The 27,594-nt window shown below is 49.0% G+C and overlaps 1 protein-coding gene across 1 annotated transcript; it reads left to right on the top strand.

The window, feature by feature from the left end:
- The first annotated feature begins 19 nt into the window (after positions 1-19).
- On the top strand, positions 20-27,439 carry LOC135291264 (TOG array regulator of axonemal microtubules protein 2-like). Its single transcript, XM_064405296.1, has 26 exons — positions 20-701; positions 1,495-1,532; positions 2,907-3,010; positions 3,942-4,080; positions 4,230-4,423; positions 4,528-4,579; positions 5,741-5,900; positions 6,099-6,268; positions 7,085-7,156; positions 8,802-8,962; positions 9,397-9,443; positions 11,023-11,111; positions 12,066-12,213; positions 13,306-13,467; positions 14,194-14,326; positions 15,968-16,073; positions 16,805-17,040; positions 18,054-18,206; positions 19,358-19,475; positions 19,925-19,969; positions 20,439-20,542; positions 21,922-22,126; positions 23,298-23,514; positions 24,598-24,684; positions 25,985-26,561; positions 27,042-27,439. The coding sequence occupies exons 1-25, from the start codon at positions 626-628 to the stop codon at positions 26,218-26,220; spliced, it is 3,252 nt and encodes a 1,083-aa protein (XP_064261366.1). The 5' UTR covers positions 20-625; the 3' UTR covers positions 26,221-26,561; positions 27,042-27,439.
- Positions 27,440-27,594: the final 155 nt, after the last annotated feature.

The following is a 27,594-nucleotide window of genomic DNA, read 5'->3' as shown; positions in this document are numbered from 1 at the left end:
CGTCACAGCGTTGTCAGCAGGAGGTTTTCCTGGTGCCCACAAGGCCTCAGCGTCCAGAGCAGCTCTTGGTGTGCTCCTTGCAGGAGGATTACCTCGTCTGAGCTGTTCTCAGATTACAGACAGTGTTGTTTTGTCTCTGTATTTGCTTGCACAGTCCTTGGACTGGTGCAAGTGTCCTGTTTTTCCCCTTTTTACTTGCACAGTCTCAGGACTTGTGCAAGTGTCCTGTTTTACCCCTTTTTTACTTGCACAGTCTCAGGACTTGTGCAAGTGTCCTGTTTTTCTCCTTTTTACTTGCACAGTCTCAGGACTTGTGCAAGTGTCCTGTTTTACCCCTTGTTACTTGCACAGTCTCAGGACTTGTGCAAGTGTCCTGTTTTTCCCCTTTTTACTTGCACAGTCTCAGGACTTGTGCAAGTGTCCTGTTTTTCCCCTTTTTACTTGCACAGTCTCAGGACTTGTGCAAGTGTCCTGTTTTACCCGTTTTTTACTTGCACAGTCTCAGGACTTGTGCAAGTGTCCTGTTTTCCCCCTTTTTACTTGCACAGTCCCGGGACTTGTGCAAGTGGGGATTTTTTCCATTGTTGTTTCCTGGCCTACGGACTCGAGCAGCCCTGCTCAAAGGATGGAGCGAGTCCGTAGAGCAGTCAGAAGCGCCTTTTCATTGGCGGCTTCTCGGAAAGCTTTTCTTCATTTGGCTGGTAAATAGAAGTTGTTTTTCCCCTTGGGGCAGCACGTTGGAACAAAAATGGCATAAAGATGCCATTTGTTTGGTAAAGCTCCTGTCAAGAGCTTCCGCTGGAGGCGGGGGTGTCTCTTGCCCAGCAGGGTGTAGGAACCTCCAAAATGCAGACTGGGAGAGCTTTGCAGGCATCCTCCTAAAAACTATGCAGGTCTCTCCAGAACTGAGGAAAAGCATCTTTTGATTGCATTCCATCCTTCAAGGATGTGCCTGTGTAACTGGACCCCCTCTGTGTGCTCCAAGAGCCATTGGCTCTGTGCTGAAGGGCAAACTGCCGAGCACTTGGTGTGTGCTCCTGAAGCCCAGAGCTGGGCCTGTGCTGTGTCCCAACAGAACTGCAAGTGCTGAGAGGGGTTTGGTGGAAGGTTTTGTAGGGAATTGTTTACGGCAAGCACATGGCACATGCTACATGCAATTTACAAAAAGAAAAAGCAAGTCCAGGAAAGAGAGGAGAAAAAAGCTGCTTTAGCTGCAGGCTCGAAAATGAGCTCCAATGTAGGCACTGCCTGCTAAGGAACAATTTGCATCTTCAAGGCCAAGTTTCTAGTTCCTTAGTGGCAATGCCGAGCAAAAGGTAGACACAGCCTAGGGTATTGGCCTGCAGTCTTGCTTGCTGTGTTAAAGAAGTGTTGCTCCTGGAGGGATGTTGTGAAAGGAGAATGCTCTCTGCTTGGGTGGGCTTGTTCTGTGGGATTCCTCAGCACAAACAGTTTTCTAACAGCACCTGGTTCATTTTCCCTTGCCCCCGGCAGCTCGCCTCAGAGGTGGAAGGAGTCAAGCGCGCGCTTCGGTGAGTGGGATGGGCACCCTTGACATTCCTGGTGTCTGAGGAGTGTGGAGAAAGCTGTGGGCTTGGCCTGTTGCAGTACAGTGTCAGCCTGGCAAGCTGAAAGAAAGTCCACATCAGCATCTGCATGAACACTACCAGAAGGATTCCATCCCTTTCCTCCTTTTCCACTGAGGAGGTTTTAACTAATGAAAGTCAAGCTTTGCAGACAGGAGGCTGCATGCTGATTGTAGCCAGCCTGAAATATCTCCTGCAGAAGCATGCACAATCCCGTTTAAACATTAGACTTATCAGCCCTTTTTAATTGAGTTTTAATGCCTGAGTATCTCACTTTTATCCAAATTCATGACTTGTGCTTAGGACAGCTGGGAATAGAGCTCAGAAGAAATCAGGTTCTAAATGACAGGTGACTCCCTGTCCCTCACACTGCTGCCTGTCTGCAGAGCACCACAGCAGCAGCAGAACCTCCTCTGGCTCGCTCTCTGCCTCCAGAGGCTAAAGGGGACACAAAGGACAAGAAACCTCTAGGTGTTGTCAGTCCAGGGCCTGAGCATCCTGCAGCAATCAGTGGCAGCTTTGGTTGGTTGAGTGCAAAGCTTTGGGGCAGTGCAGAGCTGCAAGTTTCCGAGCAGGCAGCCCTTGCCCTTTGTGGCTGAGGATGCTGGGGGCTGGAATCCTGCCATGACCTCACTCTTCAGCCCAGCCACTGACCCGTGGGAAATGGCATCTGAAAATTGACATGCAGGCATCGTTTTCCTGGCATTCTCACAGGGACTGTGAACTTGCCTTGGTGTCAGAGAAGCGGTAGCATGATGTCCTTTAGTGCTACTGGTGTGGAAGTCAGCCCCTTTGTGCACAGAGTCTGTGCAGGCTCCCTGCTGTCAGCAGAGAGAGGTCCCCAGGTGCAGTTCACAGCCTTGTGGGGTGCCGAGGAGCCGCTGTTGCCTGCAGGGACCCACCCCTCTCCACGCCCTATCTAGGTAGCTACAGGCACTGCTTCGACTGCCTCCTTAACTTTGACATGACCCAAGTGTGTTGAGGAGACTCCTGAGCAGCTCTGCATGGCAGAGACAAAATCTGTCTGTGAAGGGCTGGAATGCAGTTCCTGTTGGCTGCTCTTGAAGGCCTGAAATCCTGAGGGGAAGCCACTTGAGCAGAGCTGAGCAGAGAAATGTTCCCTGCTTCTACTCAGATACTCCCTGAACAACTCCAGGGTTAGTTGGGACATAAACACCACATCAACACCACATAAACAGCCCCACACAACAGCTTTTGCCTTCAGGTGAGCTGCTGCTTGCTGCTTCTGCCAGCTCTCAGGAGCCAACTTCCCTGCTCCTGATTGCTTGTTTGTGCTTTTTCCCTGCCTATTCCTTGCAGGTTCCGCTAGGAGAGGATCTTGCCAGTCAGGACTCCTGGGCCCAGGCAGGAAAGGCGGAGGGGCAGGAGAGCACGGACGGAGTGCACGGCGCCCAGGAGTTCAGGTGTGTGTTGAGCTTTCTCGCTTTCGCTGAGCAGGGGTGGGCGTTGCTGGGCTTTAGGAGGCCCAGTGTCAAAGGACAAATTTGGCTTTCTCCTTGTTGGACTTGCTGAGCACAGACGGGGGAAGGCAGCCCAGGGCAGGTGTGGCTGCTGAGCAACCTAGAGCACAGATGCCTCCTGGGACTCACTCCTTAAACCTTGACAAAAAGCATTCCAAACTAGACCAGAGTAAAAGCAAGGGAGGATCAGGCTGGGCTTAAGGAGAGCAAAGCATTGACCTGCAAAGGCAGTCATGCAGCATAACAAGTGTCTCAGAGAGCTTGTGTAGATTCCAGCCCTGGAAATTCAGAACCCCAGCTGGATGGGGCCTTGAGCAGCCTGTCCAGATGCTGACCCCAAGTGCTTGGAACTGAAGACTGGGCTAGAGGCTTCCTGGCATCTCTGCCAGCCTAACCATCCTTTGATAACTGGATTGGAAAATCATCCCCACCTCCTCCCCAAGCTATGGCTTGCAGGCTCTTTCCTTGTTTCACTAGTGAAAGCAAGAGTAATTGTGGCAGTACTCATCTCGACTTAGCAAGCATGTCTTAGCCAAAGAAGAACTTTTGCAAGTCCAGTATCCACCGTAATCAGAAAGGAGTGTAAGAGCTAGCAGGCAGGAAGCTGTTACTCAACTGAGAGTACCTGAGCTTTCTGGAAGTGTTCTGTGGCTTCTGGAAGCTTGTTTGACTTCCTCAGTGGTGACTTTCACCTACATGAACAACAAAGAGAGATGCTGGTCTAGGGAGGGAATTGCAGCATTCACTTGAGGGGGAAGTAGAGGGCTGTTGGAAGCCCCTGAGACTGCCTCGTGTGGGACATGCTATGCAGTCCTGGTCTTGCAAGGAGACTGTGTTGCAATTAAAGGCTTGTTTGTCTGTCTGCTTGCCGTAGGTGGAAGGAGTTGGCTGCATTTGAGAGAAAGCGCCACTCCTCACTGGAGAGGGTGTCTGAAGTGGCGGCAGCGACAGCGGAGGAATGGCAGCCTCAGAGGGATCTGCTGAAGGAAGCGGTTCCTCTGGCAGTGCCAAAGGTATGCTCACCTTGTTCCTAGGCAGCACTTGTGGGAGAGGGATTTGTCCTAGCAAGACCCCCCCGAATGCTGCTTCTGGCAGCAAGCTGAGACCGAGCCTGTGTTGTTGTTGTTGTTCCTCTTGAAAAATGGTGCCCCTCCACTGCCAGGTTTTCCGGCGGCAGCGGCCAGCCCACAGGGGCCTGGAGAAGCTGCTGCAGGAGTTCTCCTGCCAAGGGCACACCCTGTCCCAGGTGTGCAGAGAGAAGGCGGTGATGGCACAGGAGAACGCTGCCCTGGAAGCCCGACTGGCAGCCACGGAGCGGGACCTGCGAGGCCTTTCAGAGCAGCTGGCAGAGGCCAGGTAAAGGCAGGGAGGAGACCCTGGGTGGGACATTACTGAAGGTCTGTAGTTACAAAGGTGGTGAGCATTATGTCAGGATTTACTGCCTGCTCTGTGCTCTCCAGATGTTTGTCGGACAGAGAAACAAAGAGATACAAGCAAAAAGGGAAGGATACTGTGATGTGAATATTACTTTTCTGCCAGCTCAAGCTCTCAAAGCATTTTTTGGGTGCCTGCTTGGGACCCCTTGCACATTCCTGTGACAAGTGCAAAGCAAGCCAACTTGGCACTGAATTGAGGACCAGGGACACTGTGCAGATGTTTGCTGAAACCAGAAGTTTCCCTCTGGTTTTGCTTTCTCCTTCAGTGCATCTCACCATCAATCTTTGCTTGCCAAGTTGTTTGACATGGGGTTTTTGGAATTCAAGGCTCTTAGATGTGAATGTTGTGAATAGGGTGCTGACGCTTCAGGTGAAGCTGGAGGGTCATGCTGAAAATCTTGAGAGCCTGCAGAGCTGACTCCTGTGAAGGATGGTGCAGAACCTAGAACTGCTTACAAAGAGCAGCAGCAGCAGAAGGGAAAGGTCTTGTGACTTCTTGACAGTGTCTGGGGATTCTTGCTGCGCACTGATTCTTTCCCACTTGTCCAGCCACCTCTGTAACCTGTCAAGGATCTTTTTGGCTGGTCCTTTTTCCTTTTTAAAGAGTGCCCAGATATTTGGGCACTGCTGGCTTAGTTAGCCAAACATAAAGGTAGCAAGTGGTCTTGTTCATCCAATTCCAGTAATTTAATTGGCCGGATATCTGTCCCTCCTCCTAGTGAGTTCTTGTGCAGATAGAAACCTACTTCTGGTTTCCTACTCATGCTGCTAGAAGTCAAAGGTTTTGCTATATGGTTTGGTGAATGCCTTTAGTCCCTTTTACTTAGAGAGTGCCTGGCCAACAAAGTACCTATACATCCACTATGAATGGCATGAAGCATTGAGGAGTCAGCCAGAAGAGCCCTGTTCTGTCCTGCACCTGCAGAGTGACTTGGAAGTGCTGATGAGCTCAGGGCTGTGAGCAGAGGCTGGGCTTTTGTCCCTTTGCAGATACTTGGTGGGCACACCCGTGTGTGATAGGTCAGGCAACAGCAATTTCAGCTTTGGCTGCTGAGACCAAACTGAGCTGGGCTAGGTCATGAGGAAAGGCTGCCCAGTCACCTGGAGGGGCCTGCTTTGCTATGTAAAGTGGCAAAATAGTCCTGCTGTATCTGAGTTTCCATGCAAGCCATTTTCCATACTAAGGTGTAGGGATCTTAAGGCACATCTTACTGGAGAAGCTGCCCCTGTGTGCCAGGAGCAATTGCTCTTCATCTTCACGCCTTGTAGGTCAGAGAAGGAGAGCCTGCAAAGCAGCCTGCTGGAGGCACAGCAGCACATATGGGAGCTGGAGATGGCCAGGAGCCGTGTGGAAGCCCAAGTGTGCAGGGCCAGGCAGGCCAAGGAGGCGATACTGGGTGAGAGCCTGGTGTGCTTTGTTTCTGCTGATGGCCCTGCCCAGTGCAGTGGCTGCGAAGGCAGCTCTGTGCCCAGGGCTTCTGAGCAGTGAAGCAGCTGAGGGCAGGTCCCTCCTTGCCTGAAACTGGAAGGGCTTAAGGCCAGCAGATTGCTCTGCTTGTGGAGTGTCTGACTGCTGCTGTGTGTAATGTTTGCAGAGGATGTGAGGGGCCTTCGTCGTGAGCTGCTGGCTGTAAGAGCTCTCAGCCAGCAGCGATGTGAAGACATGGCTGAACAGCTCCGCTGGGCACAAGAGCAGTGCTGCAAGGCTCTGAGACTCTGGCAGTCTGCCCAGGAAGAGGAAAAAACGAATCTCATGCAAGAACTGGTAAGAAACAAGAGGCCCCTGAAGATTTCAGGCGGGTTTGGTGGGCTGTCTCAGCAGAAGAGCAGCCTGAGTATGTGACATGGCCACAAGCATCTGCTGTAGGCCAGACGTTGCTGGGCCAGGCAGCAGGGGCCTTCAAGGGCTCATACTTGAAGGCCTGTGAAGAGCCAGAGGATAATGCTGGGACAGTATATGCATGCACAGGTTGAGGATGGGCATCAGCCAAGTTCCCCAGGAGGCTGGGTGGTCGCCACCCAAAGCATGGCAGAGAAGGGGCAGGATCTTGCCCACAGCCTTGTGCCATGCAGCAGGCGGCTGCTGACCTTGCTGCCAACTGCAGTCCCAGCAACTGGGTTCCTTGCTTTCAGTCCTCCCATGGTGGACAGATGTCTTTGGGCCTGAATCATATGCAAGGGGCCCCGTGTTGCTGGTATTTCAGCTGGTGGCCTGCCTTGTGACTGGATCATCGAGGCGCTGGCCTCATCCTCATCCTGCAGTCCATGTGCAGCTCTTCCTTGATCAAAGGGCAGGGGGAATGTGAGCACAGAGCCTCTGAGAACAGGCAGAAATGCTGAGGAGAGAGGGGCTAGAAAACGGGCAGCCATGAGAGCAGGGAAGGAAGGTGGCATCTCCTTCCTTCCACCTGCTGACACTCCCTCTACATTTTGGGTTAGAACAGCATTGCTGGAGGGCACAAAGTCACAACTCATGTGCACTTTCCAGGTGGGGGGGGTTGTTGGAGGGATGAAGCTTCCATTTCTTTCTATGGGGAGCATTGCTTGGACTTCATCAGGAAGTGTCTGTTCCCCTCATCAGGAGAGACAACTGGAAGAGCAGCATGTGGAGGCATGGAAGCAGCTGGAGGAACGGGCAAACTTCCTGGCAGAGGTACAGAGGGAGCAGGAGAAAAGGCTGCTTGAGATGAAGGGGGAAATTGCCGTCATGCAAGCTGAAGAAAAAAAGCTACTAAGCAGAGGCAGTCAAGAGGCACAGAGTGTGGAAAGAGAGTTTGTGTGCTGTTTTGGACTCCTCTGGGCTCCTTATGGGCACTGCTTCCCTGGGCACTGTCTGTCTGGGTGGCATTGTGTCCTGGTTTAGGGCAAGTTTGGGAGATAACCCCCAAAGGGGCTTCTCTACAAAAGCAGATTCAATTGCCCCTGCCCCCTCTAACCTGTTCGGGAGAAAATATCTCCTTGGAGAAAAAGTGGAAAGAAACCTGTTATTAAACAATAGAACCCAAACAATATTAAACAATAAAACTTCTCACTGCTCCAAAGAAAGCAAACTCAGAACAGTCCCCTCCCCGGGTTGCAGCTCGGCTCACTCAGTCTTTGACCAGTCTCTGGTTCTGGAAACGCCGCGGCCCAGGCCTGGCCAGGGGGCCACAGGTGGAGCTGCCGGTGCTCTTCTGGGTATTCAGTCCAGAGCAGGCTTGAACAGGTCCAAGAAAAAAGGAAAAAAATCACAGTCCAGGGAACTTCTTTGCCTCAGCTAGCTAAAACTAACTAAAAGCAGAAAAAAAGGGGAAAAGGAGCACTGTCCGGCTGTCTGTCCATCCGCAGACAACACAGTCCAGGAGCAGGAATGTGGAGGAGTGAGAGCAGTCTGAAAACAAACTGCGCGCTTCTTCCCTCCCCTCTTCACTGTCTGGAAGAGAGTCTTAAAGGTGTAAAACTTATTATTCAGTATAAACAGAACAAGACAATTGGGGATAAAAGCATCATATAGTCAACCCAGGACACAGCAGAGCTCTGACACCTTTTCCCTGACAGGAACCGACCCTTTCAGTGAACTTTGAACAGGTCCTGGCTTGGCTCTTTAGCTGGGCCAGAAATGATGGGATACTAAGCATGGGTGTACATCTGCCCCTGCTGCCTCCTCCCCCATTCCTGGCCGTGGCATGGGGGCCCTGGAGCAAGTTGGGCAGGCAGAGACCTTGCAGAGAGCAGCAGGGCAGGGAGCTCTGCTGAACTTCCTGAATGGCAGTGAGGCTGAGATGATGGATGTGTGGGAGCTGGAGAGCAGCGAGCATCCCGAGAGCTCAGCAGCAGCATCTGGGCTCCAAGGCTGCTGGGGAAGTGTAGGAGGGAAGGGCAGCAGCAGAAGGAATGAGGGGCTTGAGACAAGCAGGTTTGGACATGCTGCAGAATGGCTTTGTGGGGATTTGGCTGGAGATCAGCACTGGCTGTGAGACACATTAGGGGCAGGGAGAGAAGAGTGATCTAAACCCACTGCCATGGCATCCAAAAGGCCAGGGGAGGCAGTGGCACCCCAGAACACCTTGATGTCAAACATGTGGATGCCAGCTGGGAATGTAGTCGCATTTCCAGGGAAGTGAGAAGGTGGGGAGAGCTCAGAAATGTGGGACATGGTCTCTCCCAGTTCCCTTTGCATTCCCAATCCACAGCCAAGCTGCTGCATCAGTTTGACTTTTCCTACCAGGTCCCAGTTAAGAGCATTGATAAAATTCTTGAGGCATCAAAGGGGGCAAGTGTGGATGATTGATCTGAGCACTGTGTTCTACTCTTTCCAGACCTCCTTGCTGTGCTCCACTGGCGGGGAAATGAAGAAGGGACAATTGGGAAAATCTTTAATCCCCCGTCTGTGCAAGGCAGGAATTCCCCCTGTGGGCAGTGCTGCTGGGTCTGTGCACAGCTCTCCAAAGATGGAATTGCAGGAGTCCCAAGAGATGAGGTAAGCCAAGGTGTCTGCTGCTCCAGTGTGCTCTTCACCTCACTCTTCCCATCTCCTGTGGTGATTTGGCACAGTCTCCCATGTATTTAGGCAAACCTCTGAATATTCCGCATTTTGCCCATCCAATGTCAAACCCAAGAGCAATGCCCCAAGAGCAGAGGTGGTGCTGGGGAAGAGGAGGCAGGGCTTCAAAACATGTCAGAATGGGTCCCCTGCTGGACTTGGCTGTTACTTCAGCCAGAGCTTGGCCAGTTCTGTGTGATTCCAGCAACTGAAAGCTTAAGGACAATAAATCATATTTGGGTTTATGTGTTACAATTCCTCCTTCGTCACAGTGACCATGCTAAGAAGGTTTGCCTCCTTGCATGGTACACCCATTCTCTCCCTTCTCCTTCTAGCTCCTCATATGTTTTTTTGTCCTCCATTTTCTTCAGGGCAAGACCCAGCAGCAGAAGCCAAGAGAAGACCCCGGAGCATGCAAGTATGTACAGGGCATGTCTGTCCTAAAATGATCATTGGGATCTTGACTCAGAGGTGACACTTGGAAAGCTTTGATAAAACACATTCATTTAAAGATATCTTTATATTAATTTCATTTTCTTGATGGGCTCAGTGGACTCTCCCAGAGCCCAATGACTCGGAGTGTTCTCTGGCAGTGCAGTGAAAATTCCTCCAGTGTGAAATGCTGAGTGGCAGGAGCTGGGGGGATACCTTGGCTCCTGGATGTGCTGTGCAGGAAGAGGAAACATTCTTGCACATGCCTTTTATCTCCCTGCAGCCTTTCTTGTGTCAAAATTAGAGTAGAAAATGAAGGAATTTAGTATGAAATGAGAAATGTTTCCACTCCTTCCTCCTGCTTTTGAAGGAGTAAACCATTCCTTGAGGTAGTTTCTGGTCTGAACCCTTTGAGATTTGATGGAGATTCATGGATTTTTGGTCTGCACTTGGTTATTCCTTGTTTTGCACTGTATGGAATAGGCATACCTCCTATGATGAAAGTCCTTTTGAATTTTCCAGTGAAGGAGAAGGAGATTTCCAAATGGCTGCAGCCTAGGCAGGGTGTGAGTTTGTCATCCTCTGACAGCACAAGGCCAAAGCCACCTGTGGCAGGTTCCAAATGACAAATCTCTTCCCTGGCTGTCTGTGCCTGTGTCAGTGCTGCAGGCTGAGGCTGGGGAGGAGATGACTCCTGCCTTGTTCCTGTCCCTGCCTTGCCTGATCCCAGACAAGTGGAATTATGCCAGACAAAATGCAGTCTCTGGCACCTCTGGGTCATCCACTGCTTTCAAGCTGTAAGCCTCAATGACACTGTTGTTGTTCCTTTGGCATCTCTGGTTGTGTAATGATAGGAGAGATGAGACTTGGAGAAGTAATTCTGCTGATGCAGAAAAAGGGATCAGATCACCTGGTCCCTTTGCTCAGGGTTTGTTCTGCCACATCCTGAGTATGGCACCTTTGGAATAACTCCTTAATTGTGTATATGCAACTGCAATGCTTACTGCAGCTAGGCAGCGGTAGTCCTTAGTAAGTAAATGACATTTTTTCTGGATTAATTCTGGACTATAAATCACTTCTGTCATTCATCCTTTCCGGTCTTTGTTTTGTTACTGACCCAATCATTTAGCAGGGTGATAGAATCCAGTTTTAAGACAGGTATACCTCTCATAGTGCTTGACTGCTACATTTTTTTATCCTCTGTGAAACCATGTGAAGAATCAGTTCTCCTAGTTCTACCAGCTCTGTTGGGGAGTGTTTCAGAATGACCAGCCATCAGCTATTTCTATTAAGGACATTTTGAATTGTCAATATCAGCCAAGATCAAAATTATTTTGAGATAGGTCATGTTTATTTGGGTTTGGATGTCTCTGCTGAAAAGAAAGCAGAGAATAAACCCCTGGAATGAGGAAGGAGAGCAAAAGTGGAACTTTTGGATGAGCACTTTGTTCCCTGCAAATACAGGATTGCAGAATACTGGGCACATCTAATGAGGAAAGCAAAGCTTCTTTTGCTTCCAACACGTGGTGCCAGAGATTTACAGGAACCTTTGCTTCCATTCCCAGGCCTCTCACTGAGTCAGGCCAAGGAGACAGATCATCCCAGCAGTCCTGGTCTTAGGAGTGACAAGGAGCGGAGGGACAGCTTTGGAAAGGTAAGGGATAAGAACAGGGATGAGCAGACTTCCTTTCCAGTGGCTGTTTAGTGCTTGGCCCAAAATGCCACTGAAAATCATAATCTTCCACTCCTTGGGGGATGGGGATTCTCTTGGGAATGTATTTGACAGCTACATAGCAATTGCTTGGCTATTTCCAGTAGTGCCAAGGTGTCTGGTTTGGAGATGGTGCTAAGGTCACGCCAGAAGCATTCTTTATGTGCAAAGGCTGGTTTAGAGAAGTTCAGAATGGCAGATCATGCTAGACATCAGTGAATGTGGGAGAAGTGCATCCTTGGATGCAGAGAAGCAAAGACTCTAATGTTGAGTGTAAGCAAGGCTGCAAACTAAAATGGGAGAGTTTGCTTTTTCCTGGTTACCTTTGTGGCTGTATCTCACAGCCCTCTCATTCTCATGTTTTCTGCTCATTAACATCAGCATTTGTGCAACTTGTTTTCACAAGACTCCTCCTTTTGGTCTGCTGGCCTCAGAGACCAAGTCCTTCAGAGCTGAGTCCTTCAGAAGCCAGGAAGTGAGAAACAGCTGCAATTCCTAGCCATGAGTGTTAAGCAACAGCCATTGCCCCTCCTTGCTGGGTATTGCACATGGTTTTCATTCTTCTGCCATGGCCTGTAGGAACTGCACTGCCTGCTCACTGTCATGTGAGCTCTTCATCTGTCTTGGAGCACTCCTATGACTTTCATGCTTCAAGCAGGGCTTCCTGACATAGGTTGCAGTTGCAGCAGTGTGAGGTTGTGGCAGTGAAGTGTGTTCCACCTCACTGTGTGTAATTGCCAAGGTGAGCATGGGAGACATTCCTCTGAAACAATTGGAATGGATATGGAGCTGCATGGAAGACTGTGGCACTCTGTGCACTCTGTGCTCCTGATGAGATGTTGTGTCTGCTTGGTGTGTCTCTGCTTACAGTCTGTGATGTGTTTCCATTGCACCTAGACCCACGCTGAATTGTGCAGGTTGGCTAAAGAGAACTTAGAGCTGAAGAAAATGGAGATTTTGATGGAAGAGATGAAGAGGAGACAAAATGAAAAATCCTTGCAACTTCCTCCAGAGACATTTGAGCCTGGGGATGCAGCTGAAGCAAGTAAGTGGTGGCTACACTTGTAGTGGTCCTTTTTGACCACTTGCTTGCACTTTGCACAATGTTGCAATCAGACTGGGGGGGCTGTTCTGCTTGCATCTGAGTAAGAAGCTTGCATTAGGATTTAATTCTGTTTCCTAAAGAAAAATAGAGAGACATGAAGTGTCTTGCCCATGGCCTCATTGAGTCAGTAACAGAATATTAGCTTCCCACCTCCACTTGTAAAGTCTTTCAGAGTAGAAAATTCTGTCTTGCAAAGTACACTGGGACTTCAGACTCTCTCCTGGAGAGCAGCCTCCAGGGAAGGTGAGGCCAAAAGGATGCTTTTCAACCAGGCTGCAACCTGGAAGGAACAAAATTCCATTCCTTCTGATGAAAACACCAGAGATCCTTCTCCTGCCGCTCCCTGCTGAGGAGCTGGCACTGTAGAGCTGTGCTGAAGCCCCAGGCAGTGCTTGTGTTGTAGCCCCAGGAGCAAGCAGCATTCCCAACTGAATCCTGGCTGAGGGGCTCAGCCTGCAGGGCCGTGAGCGCTGCCCGAGGGCGGCAGCGGGGCCCTCAGGGGCAGCACTCAGCCCGAGGGCATCACACCAGGCTATCTGCACTTTGGTAACTTCCCTGCCTGCCTCTGGAACAGGAGAACAAAAGCAAAGCAATACTGGGTTTTCCTTGTTTCTTGGGAGAAACGTCACTGCAGTTTGCTTTTAAACTAGAAGAGGGCAGATTTACATTAGATATTAAGGAGAATTTTTTCTTAAATGAAGGGGATGAAAAGCTGGCAGGATTTGCCAAAGGAAGCTGTTGTTGGTCTATCCTTGAAGGTGTTCAAGGCCAGTTTACGTAGGGCTCTGACAAACCTGATCTAGACAACGTCCCTGCTCACAGGGGTTGGACTAGATGGTGGTTAAAGGTGCCTTCCAGCCCAAACTTCTCTGGGATTCTGTGATCACTGTCCCATGTTAGTGTGCCATTGTTATACTTGAAGTTCTTTGGGACAACAAAGAATGTTACCCAGCTCTAGCAACTTCTCTGGCCTTTTCCATCGTCACCCTGTCCAGAACTCACCACTTACAGGCTCCTCTTTGGTCCCTGCAGGCTTCAGCCTACCACCTATCAATGGCACAGTTTCCAGTGTACAGAGAAAAGACCCTGGTAGCGCCATGAAGAAAACGGTCGTGAGAAAGCAGGACACGGTGCCCTTACAGCCCAGTACGCCCACCCTCCCTGGAGATGGCAGCTTCCCACGCAGCTCCTCGGGTAAGCCTGCTCCATGGCAGCATTTTCCTGCAGGGGTTTGTCCTTGCAAAAGGAGCACGAACTGCCTCTTGCCTCAGCCAGCACAGCTGGGATCTTGGGTCCATAGTCTGTAATGAGAATGAACAGCAAATCTACTTTGGAGTTACTCCAGCTTGGTAGTCTAGAATATTTGAAGTCAATGGAAACAGAGGCACTGTCAGGTGTGAAGGGTCAGGTGTGGCTGTTCCCTGGTTGTTGCTCCCTGGGGATTGAGCTGGGCCCAGCAGGGCTGGGTTCTTCAGGCTTGGCTTGGTGCTGTCACGAGGCAGCTGCAGGTCTCTCCTCAGGGACTTGCCAAGAGCCCCTGTCCTCAGGGCTGTGGAAAATCAGTGTGCTGAGACAAGAGGGGCACCTGAGGGGTTCCCTCCTGGGCTGGCCAGTCCTGCTGTTGGCACTGCCTGGCAGGGAGTGGGAGCTCTGCGGCCTCAGGAACCTGCCGCTGGCTGTGGCACCTGTGGCACTTGGAGCTGGGGCTGTGGGGCAATTGTCAGGTTTAGCCTGGAGCTGTGCTCAGCTGGGGAGGCTGAGAGAAAGCAGGGAGCCCCAGGATCCAGAGAGCAGGGAAGTCTCTGCCCCAGTGGCAGTGTGTGCCACAGGGAACCCTGGCTGGGAGATGGGCTGCAGGCCGCTCCATGGCGGGTGCCTTGCCCGGGCCTGCAGTGCCCATGGCCGACCCTGTCCTTGCAGAGACCTCGCAGACAGCCACTGGTGCCCAGTGCCAAGAGGAGCCGCTCCGTGGGCACAGGCAGAAGGACAGAGCCTTTTCGGACCCACAGCAGGCCTTGCAGGAGGCACTGTCCTTGCTGGGCAGCGACGACTGGTAAGAAAGGCCCTATCACTCTGTGTCCCTCTTGGCGTTAAGGTCGGTCAGAAGTGTGTCTTGCTGGTGCCTCTGAGCCCCGAGAGCCCAGAGGGCCAAAGGGCACTGCTGAAACCACTGTGGAGCTGTGAGAGGATAAAGAGTGGAGAGCAGCCTTTTCTTGGCCTTGCTCTGCAGCACTGCTCCAACTGCAGCAGGTCCATGCTGTTTCCTGGCTTTGGCTGCTGCTCCATGGAGCTTCAAAGGAAATGCTGAGGGAAGAGAGAAAGCTGTGGGACGAGATGCTTTGCTGGCTGAAGGCAGAAGCAGGATGGCAGCAGTTTTGAGTGTAGAGATTTGGGTGCCTTGGGCCACTGGCCCAGTGGGACTGAGTAAGATTCCTCTCTGCTCCCACTGCTGACAGCAATGGCAGGGACTCCTGCATGTGAGTCCCAGAAGGTGCTCCAGGCAGCTCCTCTTTTTGAGAAATGGACTGAGTTGTGCCTTCAGGTCCCTCTGCCTGCCATTACTCCTGAAGGGCTCATGGCAGAAGAGAAGGAAAGAGAAATAAAATCCTCTGGGAATCTTGCACTTTTGCAATTCAACTTTTCCTTCTCAAGGAATCATACGGGCTTGAGATATTTTGTCAATACTCACAATGTGTCCCAAAACTCTACACAGACAGAAGGAGGCCCAGAGGTGATACCCTTCCAAATGTTAGGTGATATTGGTTGTCTTTTTGATGTCTGGGTTAGCATCCACTCACTGGTGGATGCTTCATTCTCACAGGGATAAGCATGAAAAATTAGCCACGTTGCATCTCCTTGTGCAGTCTCCTTTGCTTTGCCCTTTCTCTTCTGCTTTCTCTTCCCCATTTCTCTTTGATGCCCTGGGAGGTGCAGAGAGCTTCTGCAGGTGTGGGGGTCCAGATGACACTCAGGGGTGCCCGTGGGATCAGTTGCCAACCCTGGCTGCAGCCCTGATGCCTCACACACCTTCCTGTAGCTGAGGGCCTGCACAAAGCAAGTGCTGAGAGATGGAGTTGTTTGCCCCTTTTCAATAACATTTTGCTGTTGTGGGCGTTGTTTTAGGTCGGAGTGTTCTGGGAAAAGCCAGAGTTTTAACAGTTCTTGCCCAGGGGTGGAATCTTAATCTTCTGGGGCATCCTGCTACTTTTTTGGGGAACGTGTGAGGTGGAGTGGGTGACACACAGGCCTCGATTGTAGAGTGGAAACTCAGCTCCAGAGTGCCAGTGCAGACTCTCAGTGCTGAACTGCCTGCTGGGGCTGCTAAAGAAGGAAAATGTCCCAGTAACAGCCCAATGGGACTGTGTCTCAGGGACAGGTACAGGGAGGTGACAAGAACCAGCAGCATGGCCTGGCCTCACAGCTTCTAGGAAGCAGTGATGACAGAGGGACTTCATAGCAGAGATTTTCAGAAAGGTCACAAATGAAGACTCTGAAAGCCCTCTCTTTGCCTCTTGGATTTGTGTATGCTTTTGACAGCCACAACATCCTGTGGCAATGTGTTCCACGATTTCATTAAATACTCCTTGAAAAGCACCTGCCATGCTTTGACTGAGCTGCCAGCCTGGTGATTTCAGAGGGTGCTGCCAAGTGCTTGGGTAGAGAAAAATCAATCTTTTTTGTACTTGCCTTTCAGGGAACAGAAGAAGAAGGGACTCTTGAACATCACACTGCTGGCTGAGTCCCATTCAGAAGTCCTGCTCTGTCGACTTCGTGAGATTTGCTTGGCAGTTACCAGTGAGGTGAGAACATTGCTCTGAATTGTCCCCCATACTTGATACACAGCTTGTAGAGTAGAATATGTGCTTGTTCATCTCCATGTGTGCTCAGGGACTGCCTTCATTTCTGGTTTTAGACCTTCTATTTCTAATGTCTGTCAGCTATCTGTAGGATCTGTGTGTACATGTAGCTGTATTTACTGGCAGGTCGGGTATCTGACACTTGTCTGTGAGTGAGGTACCATTATAATGCAAGGCAGAAAAGAGACACTAATGACATGATATACCAGAGTCCCAATCTCTGCTCAAGCTGTAATTGAACACTGCAAATGAGTCTGTAGACCTGAGCCTGTTTTCTGTTTTCTGCCTGGCTGCTTCAGCTATAGGTGTTGCTTTTTTGAACAGGAGCATCTGAATGTTTTATCTTTATGCCTTGTGCCTTTATGGTTTGAAAGCAGCCCTTCCTATATTTTGCTTCTATGTTTTTCAAATAAAAGGGCCTAAAATCAAAGCAGTAGACATTATAGAAGGGTTAAGTGGAACAGTTTAGTAAAGCCTATTTTTCATGCCTGCAGTAAGCAGGGGTGTGGCCAGAAATTGGTGCCAGAGTAAGTGCCTTTCTGTGCTTGGGCTCTTCTGCTCCTACTGTGCTTTTATACACAGTGGGACGTGTTGTGATTTCCTGGGAGTTTTGTCTAAGGAAACTGGTTTTCTTTTCAAGGTGATGCTTATGTTTCCCCTCATGACTTCCCCAGGTGACCAACCTCCGGTCCAACGTGTCCTGCTCTGCAATTGTCACTCTGGGAGAGCTCTTTGCGATCTTGGGGAAGGACATGGACTCCGAGGTGGATCAGATTGCTGCAGTCCTTCTCCACATGTTGCGGAACTCCCCAGAGTTTATTCAGAAGGCAGCCTGTCAGAGCCTGGGGATGATGGTAGAGAACGTGACTCCTACACGAGCAATGACTGCTCTCATGGACAATGGAGTCAAGTAGGTTCTTCTTCTTTCTGTGATATTCTTGACCTTCTAGTGTGTGGGTGAGGGAAGGGATGACAGAGAGAACAGGAATGGTGGAAGGGAAGGGCCCTGTATCCTGCATCTCCTGTGGACTCAGTGACTTGATTCTCTGATCAACCTCATTTCTCCTTTCTGAGAAATAAGGAGGGTACTTGCTGGGGCATGGAGCACATCAGGGAGAATGTGCTGGGTGTGGCATAGCCCGCACAGCAGGTGCAGCTCCTGCCAAAAGGAGTCTTGTGTGACTGTCCTGGCCTTAGAGCTCTGCTTTCTATTCAAACTGATGTTTCATGTTAGCCCTGAGATGATGGAGCACTTTCCAGGCACCCTCACCGGCTGAGTGCCATGGGACAGCTGAAGCAAATAATGCCTTAAGTGTTGGTGCTGGGCCTGATAGTTTCCAAGAGACAGTCTCTAGAATAGGACAAGCTGCTAAACTGACTGCCACCCTTTCCTCAGCTTTGGAATATGGTAAAGCACTCAGACGTATCCCTTGCCAAGCTTTACAAAAGAAACAGGCTGCATTGCTGGGTATTCCTCAACTTCACGGCCCACGGCGTGTTTTCTCTGCATTTGTGTTTTCCCAGGGGTCTGCAGATTTGGGGATGAATGGGTGGAAAGAGCCTCATCCTGCTGCAGCTCTGGGTAGTGGGTGCCCTCTGATGGGTCAGCACGAATTATCCTTAATTTCTAAATAATTCATATGTAATCTATTACTTTAATCTTTCTCCAAGTAAACTTCGGGAAAGAAATTGAGCATCCGATAGTGCAGGGAGACTGAATGCTTCCCTTTTCCATGCAGACAGCCCTTCTGTACAATGCTAACTTTGTGTTTGTCTGAGGACAGAACCTTCTACAGGTGTCTGCAGCTGCAGGGAGAAGCCAGGCTCCTTCCCCCAGCACGGACAGGGAGCAGGCTGTGGCCAAGGCCTGTGCTGCTGCTGCTCCTTCTCCCTGTGTCCCAGGGTTTGCTCTCTCCTTCCCAGGAGCCGCTACGTCCCGGCGCGGAAGTGTACGGCCGAACTCCTCCTGTCCTTGATGGAGAAAATGGGAGTCACGAAGCTTGCAGGCACACCCAGGGCTGAGAGGCTGGCACAGGTGGCAGGGACACTCGCTCAGGACAGTCACAAGGACACGAGGTAATGATCTTCTTTCACCTCCTAAAACAGGAAAACGGTTTTGTGTTTGGCTTTAAGCTAAAACCAGAAAGAGTGGAAACTCAAGGCAATAATAAGTGACCTCACAGTGTGGCTAAGAGGCATAGAATCATGGAATATGCAGAGTTGGAGGGGAGCCATGTAGGTCATGCAGTCCAGCTCCCGGCCATGTGCAGGACAGCCCAAGAGTCACTCCATGTGCCTGAGAGCATTGTCCAAACGCTTCTTGAGCTCTGTCAGGCTTGGTGCTGTGACCACTGCTCTGGGTTGTCTGGGGACATGACTGTACTGGGTAACCTGAGGTTGGCAGCAAGGAGCATTGCCACCTTCCTGTGACACTTGAAAGATTCTTTACTGAGATCACAAGAGCTCTGATTAGCCAGTCCAACAGTTTTGTTTGGCCTTAGGTGCACAAGAGAAAGCCAAAGTGTTGGCTAATGTTCATCATTGAAGGATCCCAAACATCTGTTTCTCATTAACTTAAGACTTCCCTAGAAATATTTTAGAGGTCTTTAGCCAATGTATTCAGTCTTTCTAAACCTCTTCTGCAGATTTCTAGAGTGCTATTATCTGTGGCTCAGTGACCTCCACATTTCTTCTTGAAGAAAATTGTGGTTTCCTAGTGGCAAAATCACCCCAAGCCACCAAAATCCCCTTCCTTTGATGATGAAATTCCCATTAATAGCTGCCAAGAACACCAGAGCAACTAACTGCCCATGTGCATAAAGATAGTATAGAATAATCAAAAGCAAGGATGAGGTGTTTTGTCCTGGCTTCCCTGCCAGTTAAAGGAAGGAAAATGGATGTGCAAGGGCAGCAGAACACTGCTAATAGGCTCTGACAACAAAGCAGATGTGTTTCCCTTGTTGCCTGGGATCCTTTGATCCCACAGAAGCACGCCCCCAGTTTCAGAGAGAAATGGTATTTTTCTGTTGCCCCACATTCTCCTCTTGCCTCTTGTGTTCAGCTGACAGCACTGTGCAGTGTCAAGTGAGGTAAATCTCCCTCTTTGCTGAGTGTAGGTAACGCCTTCTCATGCAAACATTGCACCCGATGAGTTTAAGGTATCAGCCTCTTCTGTTAACACTCTTCCTTTGTTCACTTTTCTTTTGTTTCCTTCCTTCCTTCCTTAGGCATTATGGACAGGAGATGGTGAAGATGTTGCTTAGTAATCAAAAATTTAAAAAGCTTTTGGAACAATCTCTTTCAACGCATGACCTGGAAGATATCCTGAAGAGAATTAAGAAGAAAGTAAGTGCTTGGCAGGACAAATGTCTCCTTTGTGCAAGTATTGCCACTGCTAATAGGAGATCCAACATACCGAATGTGTCTGTATCTCATTCCTCTTTTGCTGAATCATTTTATTCCTGAAAATGAGCTGTTAATCCTCAGCGTGTTCTTCTGCAGACCACACAGGAACTGTATTCTTAGGGGAAAAGTGGGGTTTTGAATACTTTGAATATGGGTCACAAAGAGGAAAGGGAGAGAGAAGAAAATGGGTTTATATTCATGTGTAAGCCCCCACAGCACTCTCCCTACCCTGCCCTCAGTAAAGCAATTAAGTGACAATAGTGCTTCTGAACATAACAGAGTCTTTGCAAAAAAGACTCTAAGTCTCTTAGTAGTACCAAGAAAATTTCCAAATATACAAAAGATGTCCAAGTCAATCCTAGTTACTACAGTTATTGTCTGTCTTTTAGGAATACTGCCCTGCTGTCAAGCCCTGTGGAGCTGGAAGAAGCTTGGTAAATTCAGCAGCATCCAGTGGAAAATCATTTCTTTGATTGGGAGGGATTTTATTCTTTTTATCTACATTACAGAAGGGAGTGTTTCTTTATGCAGGGGCAGGGAGAATAAGTGTTGAACCAAATCAACTTCCAACACAATGGGCCCACCCCCAAAGAGTCCAGTTCTTTCTGCTGCTTCCTTTAAGACCACTCATTGCCTACCAGTTTGCATAATTCCCATTTATGGTCAAAACTAATAAATTTGGGATTTTAGACAGCAGCTCAGTATGGTAGCACCCATAACCTGCCTTGGGCTACCAAAAACAAAGAGTTGGCATCACTGAATCTCTGGTCTGTTTATTTCTGTAAGTTAGGAAATGTTTCCCTAGGCCTTGGTAGCAGTGATCCTGGTTCTAACTGGTGTTTTAAAGAGGGAATTTCCTAGTTCTATTCTAAAGATTGATGGGGTTTCTCTGTGTCTCTGTAGGGGATGGAAAACAACAAGGCTGAACTCCCACCTGTGCAGGAGCCGGTGAAGAAGAGGAATGATGGCTCCCAGAAGCCCCAGGCCACATCACCTCCTAGCAAACGGTACTGAGCACTTTTGCCAGATGTGACAAAGCCCATGAAAAACTTCACATGCCTCTTCCTCAGGCACATCTTTCTGATGGAAATGACCAGTGCCAAAGATTGTTTCCTTTCCCTACAAATGCTCTAGGATAAAAAATATCTATTTCTGCATTGTGTTGAACACAGTTTCTCTGGAGGGCTTTCCACAAATACTGGGCGACAAAAAGTCACCCATTGCTTGCAGTTCAGATGATCCAGTGCAGTGGCAAGGGCAGGGCTGTGGAGGCTGGGAGAGAGGGCCAAGTCTCTGCTGCCTGACTTGAGACAAGTAAATTCAACCAGGGTTTTTTTTCATCCAAGTGGAGTCCTTTTTAGATGGGTGTTTTAATGAGAAGTCCCAGTCTAGAGGCAGGATGCCATTCCTCAAACAAGCAGTTCCCTTCCATGAGGTTTGGTCTAGCTGATTGTTGGTTTTCTTACCCTCAAACAGCAGTACCAAGTTTGAGTAGTAAGGAGCAAGACAATTCCTAAGCCATTTTGGTCAACAGGTATCTCAAGGTGGACTTTTTGTCTTGCGATTCCTGTCCTTCCTACAGTTTGCTTGATGGACAGCGTGTTTGGTTTCTTTCGCCCTGTGCTGCAATCAGCATTTAAGACAGGAATTTGGTCCTTGCTGTCTCTTCATGCCAGTGGCAGAGCTACTTGTACTGTTCTCCTCTGACAACAGAGGGGATTTATTTAGCTCTGTCATGCTCAGCGGTGGCAAGAAAGTGACCACATGCCTCAGTAGCATACCCAGCATCTTCCCATTCTCATGGAAGAGACAGGTTGATCCAAGAGGATTATTCCCAGTGGGTTTGTTACGCTGTGCATCTAGTTTCTAGGGAAGCAAATGAAATGTGAGCGTAGTTCTGGGATGTCTGATTTCTGTTTTTCTCTCTGTTACTGATTTTCTGGATCATTTAGCTATGCCCCTGTTCATCTGTTCAGATGCATCTGAGCTACTTTTGCAGATTGTCATGCCTGGTTGTAGAGACACTTCTCCAGAGTGATGAGTTTCCTTATTGTAAGACACACATGTCCCGTATGAGGAGGCATTTAAACTTGGAAGCAGTGTCTCTCTTTCCCCACAAAGCAACGTGGCCTGTGTGTCTTAGAAGCCATCTGAAGCTAGATCAGATGCATCTCATCCTTGGTTTTCCTGCGTGAGCACTGGGAGAATGTGACTTGCAGATTGTTTCCCATAATGATTGTCATGAGGTCCACGTTGTTCTTCACTTCAGAGCCTCATGATTTTCTAGCTTGAAATCACATCATTAGGAAAGCTCCCCAAGATGTTTGGCTCACAATTAACTGAAGGGATTATCAGAAACAGATCCTAATTTGATTTTATTTTCCAGGGCAAAGTCTGCCACTGGTGGACGCCGCCTACACCGTGCAAGAGCCCAGGTCACGTTACCTGCATCTGTGGAAGAAAGGGAGCTGCTCCAGAAGCTTTACCATCTGCTGGAAGCCAAGGCGTTCCAGACACGGATGGAAGGAGTGGCACTCCTCCTAGACCTGTCCAAAACCAGACCCCAGCTCATCTCCACTAACATTGTCCAAGTATGTAGGATACCTTCATTGCTCCTTTCATTTAGCTCCTTTCCCAAGCCTGCAGAAGTAAATTCAATTCAGTGTGTCTTGGCACTATATCCTGGCTGTTTGGGACAGACTGGCCCTTCTTATCCAGACAAATTAATTGAGCTCCAGGCTTCAGGACAAGTTATTTCAGTCCAGCTGTATTTGTCTGGCAGGTGCCTATTGCTGCTGTTCATCAGATGATGGCAGAATTTTCTGCTGGTGTAACCTCTGCTGTCTCCTACTCCCAGTTGGGTTAAGTGGAGGGAATTGAGCCATTGAAGACATGGCAATTATTTTCTAGAGAAAAAATGGGTTTGCATGGGGAAGAGAAGTATCAGGCTGGGTTGGTTTAAACAAAATGTTTTTAAAAGGATACTTCTGTGAACTCCATCTTGTCTTGCACAGGTAAAACTCATTTCCATCCTCGTCCCTATTCCTCTTGGTAAAGATGGTGCTCACCCTTCTTGGGGGGCCTTTTTTTCTCTTTGGAAAGGAAGAAAACAAATAAGGACAGATCCATCCCTTCTCCTCCCTGTAGCTGCTTTTCCCCTTTTTCCAGAAAAGTGTGCCTGATAATGTGGCTGTCAAGGGACTGAACCTGCTGGAATGAGAGCTGTACAGCACATTATATTTCACAAGTCCACCTGTTAGTCAGAGCAATGGTCTGGATCCTGGAAGAGTTGATCTGAGCCCTGCCCTTCTCCAGACACAGGTTCTGAGACAGACAAAATAAAACTTAGATCTCCTCCAGCCATAGTTTAGGCAAAATCATAGCTGCCCTCAATACTTGAGGCAACTGTATAAAAAAATGGGCATTGTAAACATCTGCTTCCATACTTGTAAAGCAAAGGTAGTCTTTTGAATTAATAAATGGAATTGATTTAATGATTTATAGGTGGAGAGAAACACCATAGGAACTTTTCTGTCCCCACCCAAACCTCTTAAAAACAGATGAAAATCTTTCAAGCAGCATGAGGTTGTGCAACCATTCCAGTGAGTGGCCCACAGGAAAACAGTGAAAATGTGCAAGCAAGGGCTGACCTGAGAGAAAGGATCACTTTCACCTTTTAGATTCCTGAGTGCTCATTTCTACATCGCCTCTTCAAAAAAGGTCATTTTAATCAAGCTTTCATGTTGTTTGTTCTCTTCACAGATTTTTGATTATTTTGGCCTGAGAATCTGTGACACACATAAGAAAGTGAAGCAGAAGGCGCTGGAGGCGCTGGCAGAAATCATAGGACTGCTGCAGGATGCCATGAACCCATTGATGATCCGTTTGGTTGAAGGCATAACAAAGAACCTAAACTCAAAGGATCCCGGGGTTCATGCTGCAGCTATGACGGCACTGGACCAATCTGTTGTGCATTTAGGTAAGGCTGAGCTCTGGCATGGACTCTCCTCACCTGTGTCTCTGTCTCTCCGACACAAGAGAACGCTGAGTGCCTTGGTAGCTGTTGCTGTCTGTGGAATGCTCCAGCTGACACCCACCAGAAGCTGTGCAGGTGCAGTCCTTATGCACCATCCCCAACTGGCTGGAATGTGCAGCAGCATTTCCCAACAGTCCCAGGAGCCCTTGGCTCTGTGCTGCTGGTCTGAAGAGCAAGTCCTGGACTACAGCTTTGCTGCAATTCAGAGGCAAAGGGGTTTTGGAGTTTGCTTGGGCCCCGTCTGACTTGCCAAATGAACAGCTTTGCTGTAGGTGTGAAGGGACACCGGCCCATCAGAGCTTCTGCACAGCAGCCACCTGGAAGGCTCTACATTATAGGCAGTAGCTGCCTGTTTTCCACCTTTCTTCTTTGTCTTCTTTTTTCAAAGGGGACCATAGGATTCATCAAGTTCATTTCTTTATAACACATGGGTCAAAATCCATCTGTCAATGATGCCTTGTTCCACACGTTGTTTTGCATGGGACAAGAAGGAAATGGCAAATACCTATAGAGGCAAGGGCAGCTGTAAATTTTTCTGCCACACAGATTGATGTCGGGTCTGAAAATGCCACACTGGGGGAATATGGCTGAACAATGGAGTGTTGAAGAGTCAGGTCTTCAAGGGGAGTTTCCACTTTCTCCACCTCAGCTGCTCTGCGAAGTCATGGACTGCCTGACTCAGTGCCTTTCTGTGTCCCAAGTATAGGCTTCTTCCTTTTGGCTCTGGGATGCAGAACCTTTTCATTGCTTCCATGTGACTGAACTCTCGAGGACCCTGATGTGAAATGTTTTAACATAGCTCCTGATAGAGCAGACAACTTTGGATTTACAAATGTGAAAGGAAAGCTTTTCTTTTGGCATTTTAAACACTGACAAGTAGGCTGGAAGGAAAGAAGAAAAGGATTCAAAAATCAGCAGAAATGGACTTTATTGTATAAAATGGGGTTGCCCCTGCCCTTTCCCTCACCACTGTTCTCTCTCCTATGCCCTCAGAAGAGTGAATAGAAACGTGTGTTTCACTTGTAGATGAAGTATCACTGATGAAAGAGCTCTGCCACCAATGGAGACGACTGAGTGGCCAAGCTCTGCTGGATGTCACGGAGCGTATCACAGGTACGGCCTCCCCTTCTAAGCCAAGAGGTCTCCGAGGGAGTATTTACAGGGAATGCCAGTGAACAGACAGTAGAGTAGCTCCTCCACATCAGGAGGTGCTGAGCTCTCACTGGGGCCCTTCTCAAGTCCCATAGTGGCCAATGCCTTTAATTGCATTTAAACTCAAATGAAGTCCCATTTTTGAATGGGTACCATAACCCTTTTCCTGCTTAGCCAAATTGGTTTTGGGTACTTTCAGGAGCTTTTTCAATGTTGATGACTGCTGGTGGATTAACAGCATAGAGGAAATGAAGTTTCTTCCACCACAGAATAGTAAATGGCTACTACATAACAGTTTGCCTGATCAGGAAACAAGACTGGTCTCCTGAGCATTTCAGGTTTTGATCTTTCAGCCAAATCTGCCATGCAAGGAGCCTGTTGGTAGTCACTTTTTGTCTGTGTTTGGTATAGTTCAGTTCAGAAAATGAGCAGAGAGCAGATTCCAGAGGCAATGTGAGAAAACCCTCGTGTTTTGGATAAATTTCAGTCCCCTGTGTAGCTTTTTTCTGTCTCTATGCCCCTATTTCAGTGCACGTTGTAAGAAGAAATGCTATTAACATTGGGAGGGAAAATGTCATTAAAATGTGGAGATGCTCAAGTGCCGGGGCAAATGCCAGGGCAATGGGTCTGGGTAATTCTCCAAGACACCCTGAGGTTTCTTGGAGGTTTGAAACAGCTCTTTGTTGGAAGCCACAAAAGCATTCTGCCAAAGACACCAGCTAGTCTCTGGTGGTTCTCATCCAGCTGTCAAGTAGCAGCCATCTCTGGTGGGCTGGAGTTTTGAAGTGTGTTCTAATACTGCCCTTTGCTGTGTGCCACGGAGCAAAGGGGAGAGCCAGATTAGACTTTTGGCCCTTGACATCAAAGTTTCAAAAATGGAATCATTGCTTTTATTAGAAATCTCTCAATTGTCTCTCTAGGGTGCATTTCCAAATCTTCTACGTGGGTTTAGACAACTTGTTAATGGAAATAGAAGGCAATTTGACGTTTCATTCATTGTTCATGCAGAAAGAAATTGTGCAATAATTGAGTAAAGGTACAAAGTCTGCCACAGGTACAAGGCTCTGGTTGGAGATATTAGTCCCGAGGGGTTGGTGGTTGTGTTTCAAGGATGATCAGCGGCTTTGCCCATTTCTGGGTCACGGGGCTGTGTGTGCTTTCACTGATCTTGGCCCGAGAGGCTTCCAAGAAGCAAGAGCAGAGGTAGATCCCTGTTTGCATGGAGGCTGGTGGGTAAGCAGCTGTGTGTCTCTCCCGGCAGTGCTTGTGGAATGGGCTCATGCCAGGAGCCCTGAAGCGGTCGAGCGCTACGCCCTGCCCGTGCTCTGGTCCTGCCTGGAGAACAAGGCGCTGCCTGTGCGAAGCGCCAACGTCTGCGCTGTGGTCACCAAGCTGGCCTGTGCCCTATGTGAGGCACTGGGCAGCCAGATCATTAAGTTTGCTGACAGCACACCTCCACACGTGCAGGAAAACCTCAACAGCCTTCTGGGCTGGTGAAGGTTTGATGTTCTCCAGAAAGCGGACAAATTTCTGAGCTGGACACCACCAGACGTGACTTTTCAGCTGTGCCAGAAATGACAAAATACTAAGGAAGGGTGTGCATCTGCCCCCACTCTGTTGTGCATCTGCCCCCACTCTGTTATCAGCATTGCCCTTCCTAGTCATGACATGGGGGGCCTGAAGCAACTGCAGACTGATGACAAGGTGAAGATGAAGTATGGATCAACCTCAAGTGAACCCAGACTGAGGAAAAGGTGAAGACTAAGCATGAATCAGCCTGAAGCAACTGCAGACTGAGGACAAGGTGAAGACCAAGCATGGATCTGCCTCACACAGAGGTGAGGTGGGAGCTGGGCTGCTCTCTGTTGGGGGGAAGGGTCTTGTGGCAGCCCAGAGAAGCTGTGCACATTGGCAGGGAACACTGGCTTGAATTACACAATGGCTGTGCACATTGTGCCCTGCACGTGCCCTGCAATGAGCTGAGCTGCTGGCAGTGCCCCGTGGAGCTGTAGGGCTGCTCAGCTGTGGGGCAGGGAGAGCAGCAGCAGGGTGCATGTGCAGCTGAGCCATGGCTGGAGAGCACAGGGCTCTGGGCTCCCTGCTGTCCCAGGGCAGCCCAGAGGCCAGGCTGTTCCTGTGGCAGCTCTGTGGAAGTGGGGCAGGGTTTTCCCCCTGGTCTGCTTCAAGCTGCAGCCAGCAGGAGCAGGTTTCCCTGTGCAGCCGTTTAGAAGCTTCCAAGGAATCTGTCCCATGAAATACGGAGCTTCAGATGCTTTAGGTTTGCATTCCAGGCTCTGTTAAACTTTGTGTCTCCACAGATACGACCGGCTACAGTCTTTCCAAGAAGTTTTCTCTGGACATTTCCACTATTCCCTTACCAGGAAAGTCCTTGCCTGCAGTCCAGAAGCGCCCTTTCTCCAAGATCAGGAAGAAGCTGCCGACTGTCCAAAGAATATTTCAAGTTAGGATTTAGGCTTTAGGATTATCAAGAAGAGGATTCACCAAGAAGAGCATTCATCAAGAATAGGATTCATCAACTATAGGATTCATCCAGATTAGGATTCATCAAGAATAGGATTCACCCAGGTTAGAATTCATCAAGAATAGGATTATCCGCAATAGAAGTTAGGATTTTGGAATAGGTTTAGGCTTCATAGTTACGGATGTATCTGTGTTCTGATAGTTTTGAATAAATGTGTTTGATTGTATATTTAAATTTTGATGAGATAATTTAATTGTATATATTTTATTTTGATGATTTTAAAAAACTAAAAAAATAAATAAAATTTATATAAACCAAAGGAGAATATGAGACCAGGATCTCCTAGCCTGGAGATTATGGGAGTGCAGCTCACTTGATGTGCCAGTGTC

This window comes from Passer domesticus, chromosome Z (genome assembly GCF_036417665.1).
Source record: "Passer domesticus isolate bPasDom1 chromosome Z, bPasDom1.hap1, whole genome shotgun sequence".
NCBI lineage: Eukaryota > Metazoa > Chordata > Aves > Passeriformes > Passeridae > Passer > Passer domesticus.
The sequence above is the reverse complement of the archived record's forward strand: the minus strand, read 5'-3'. Positions and strand labels throughout refer to the sequence as shown.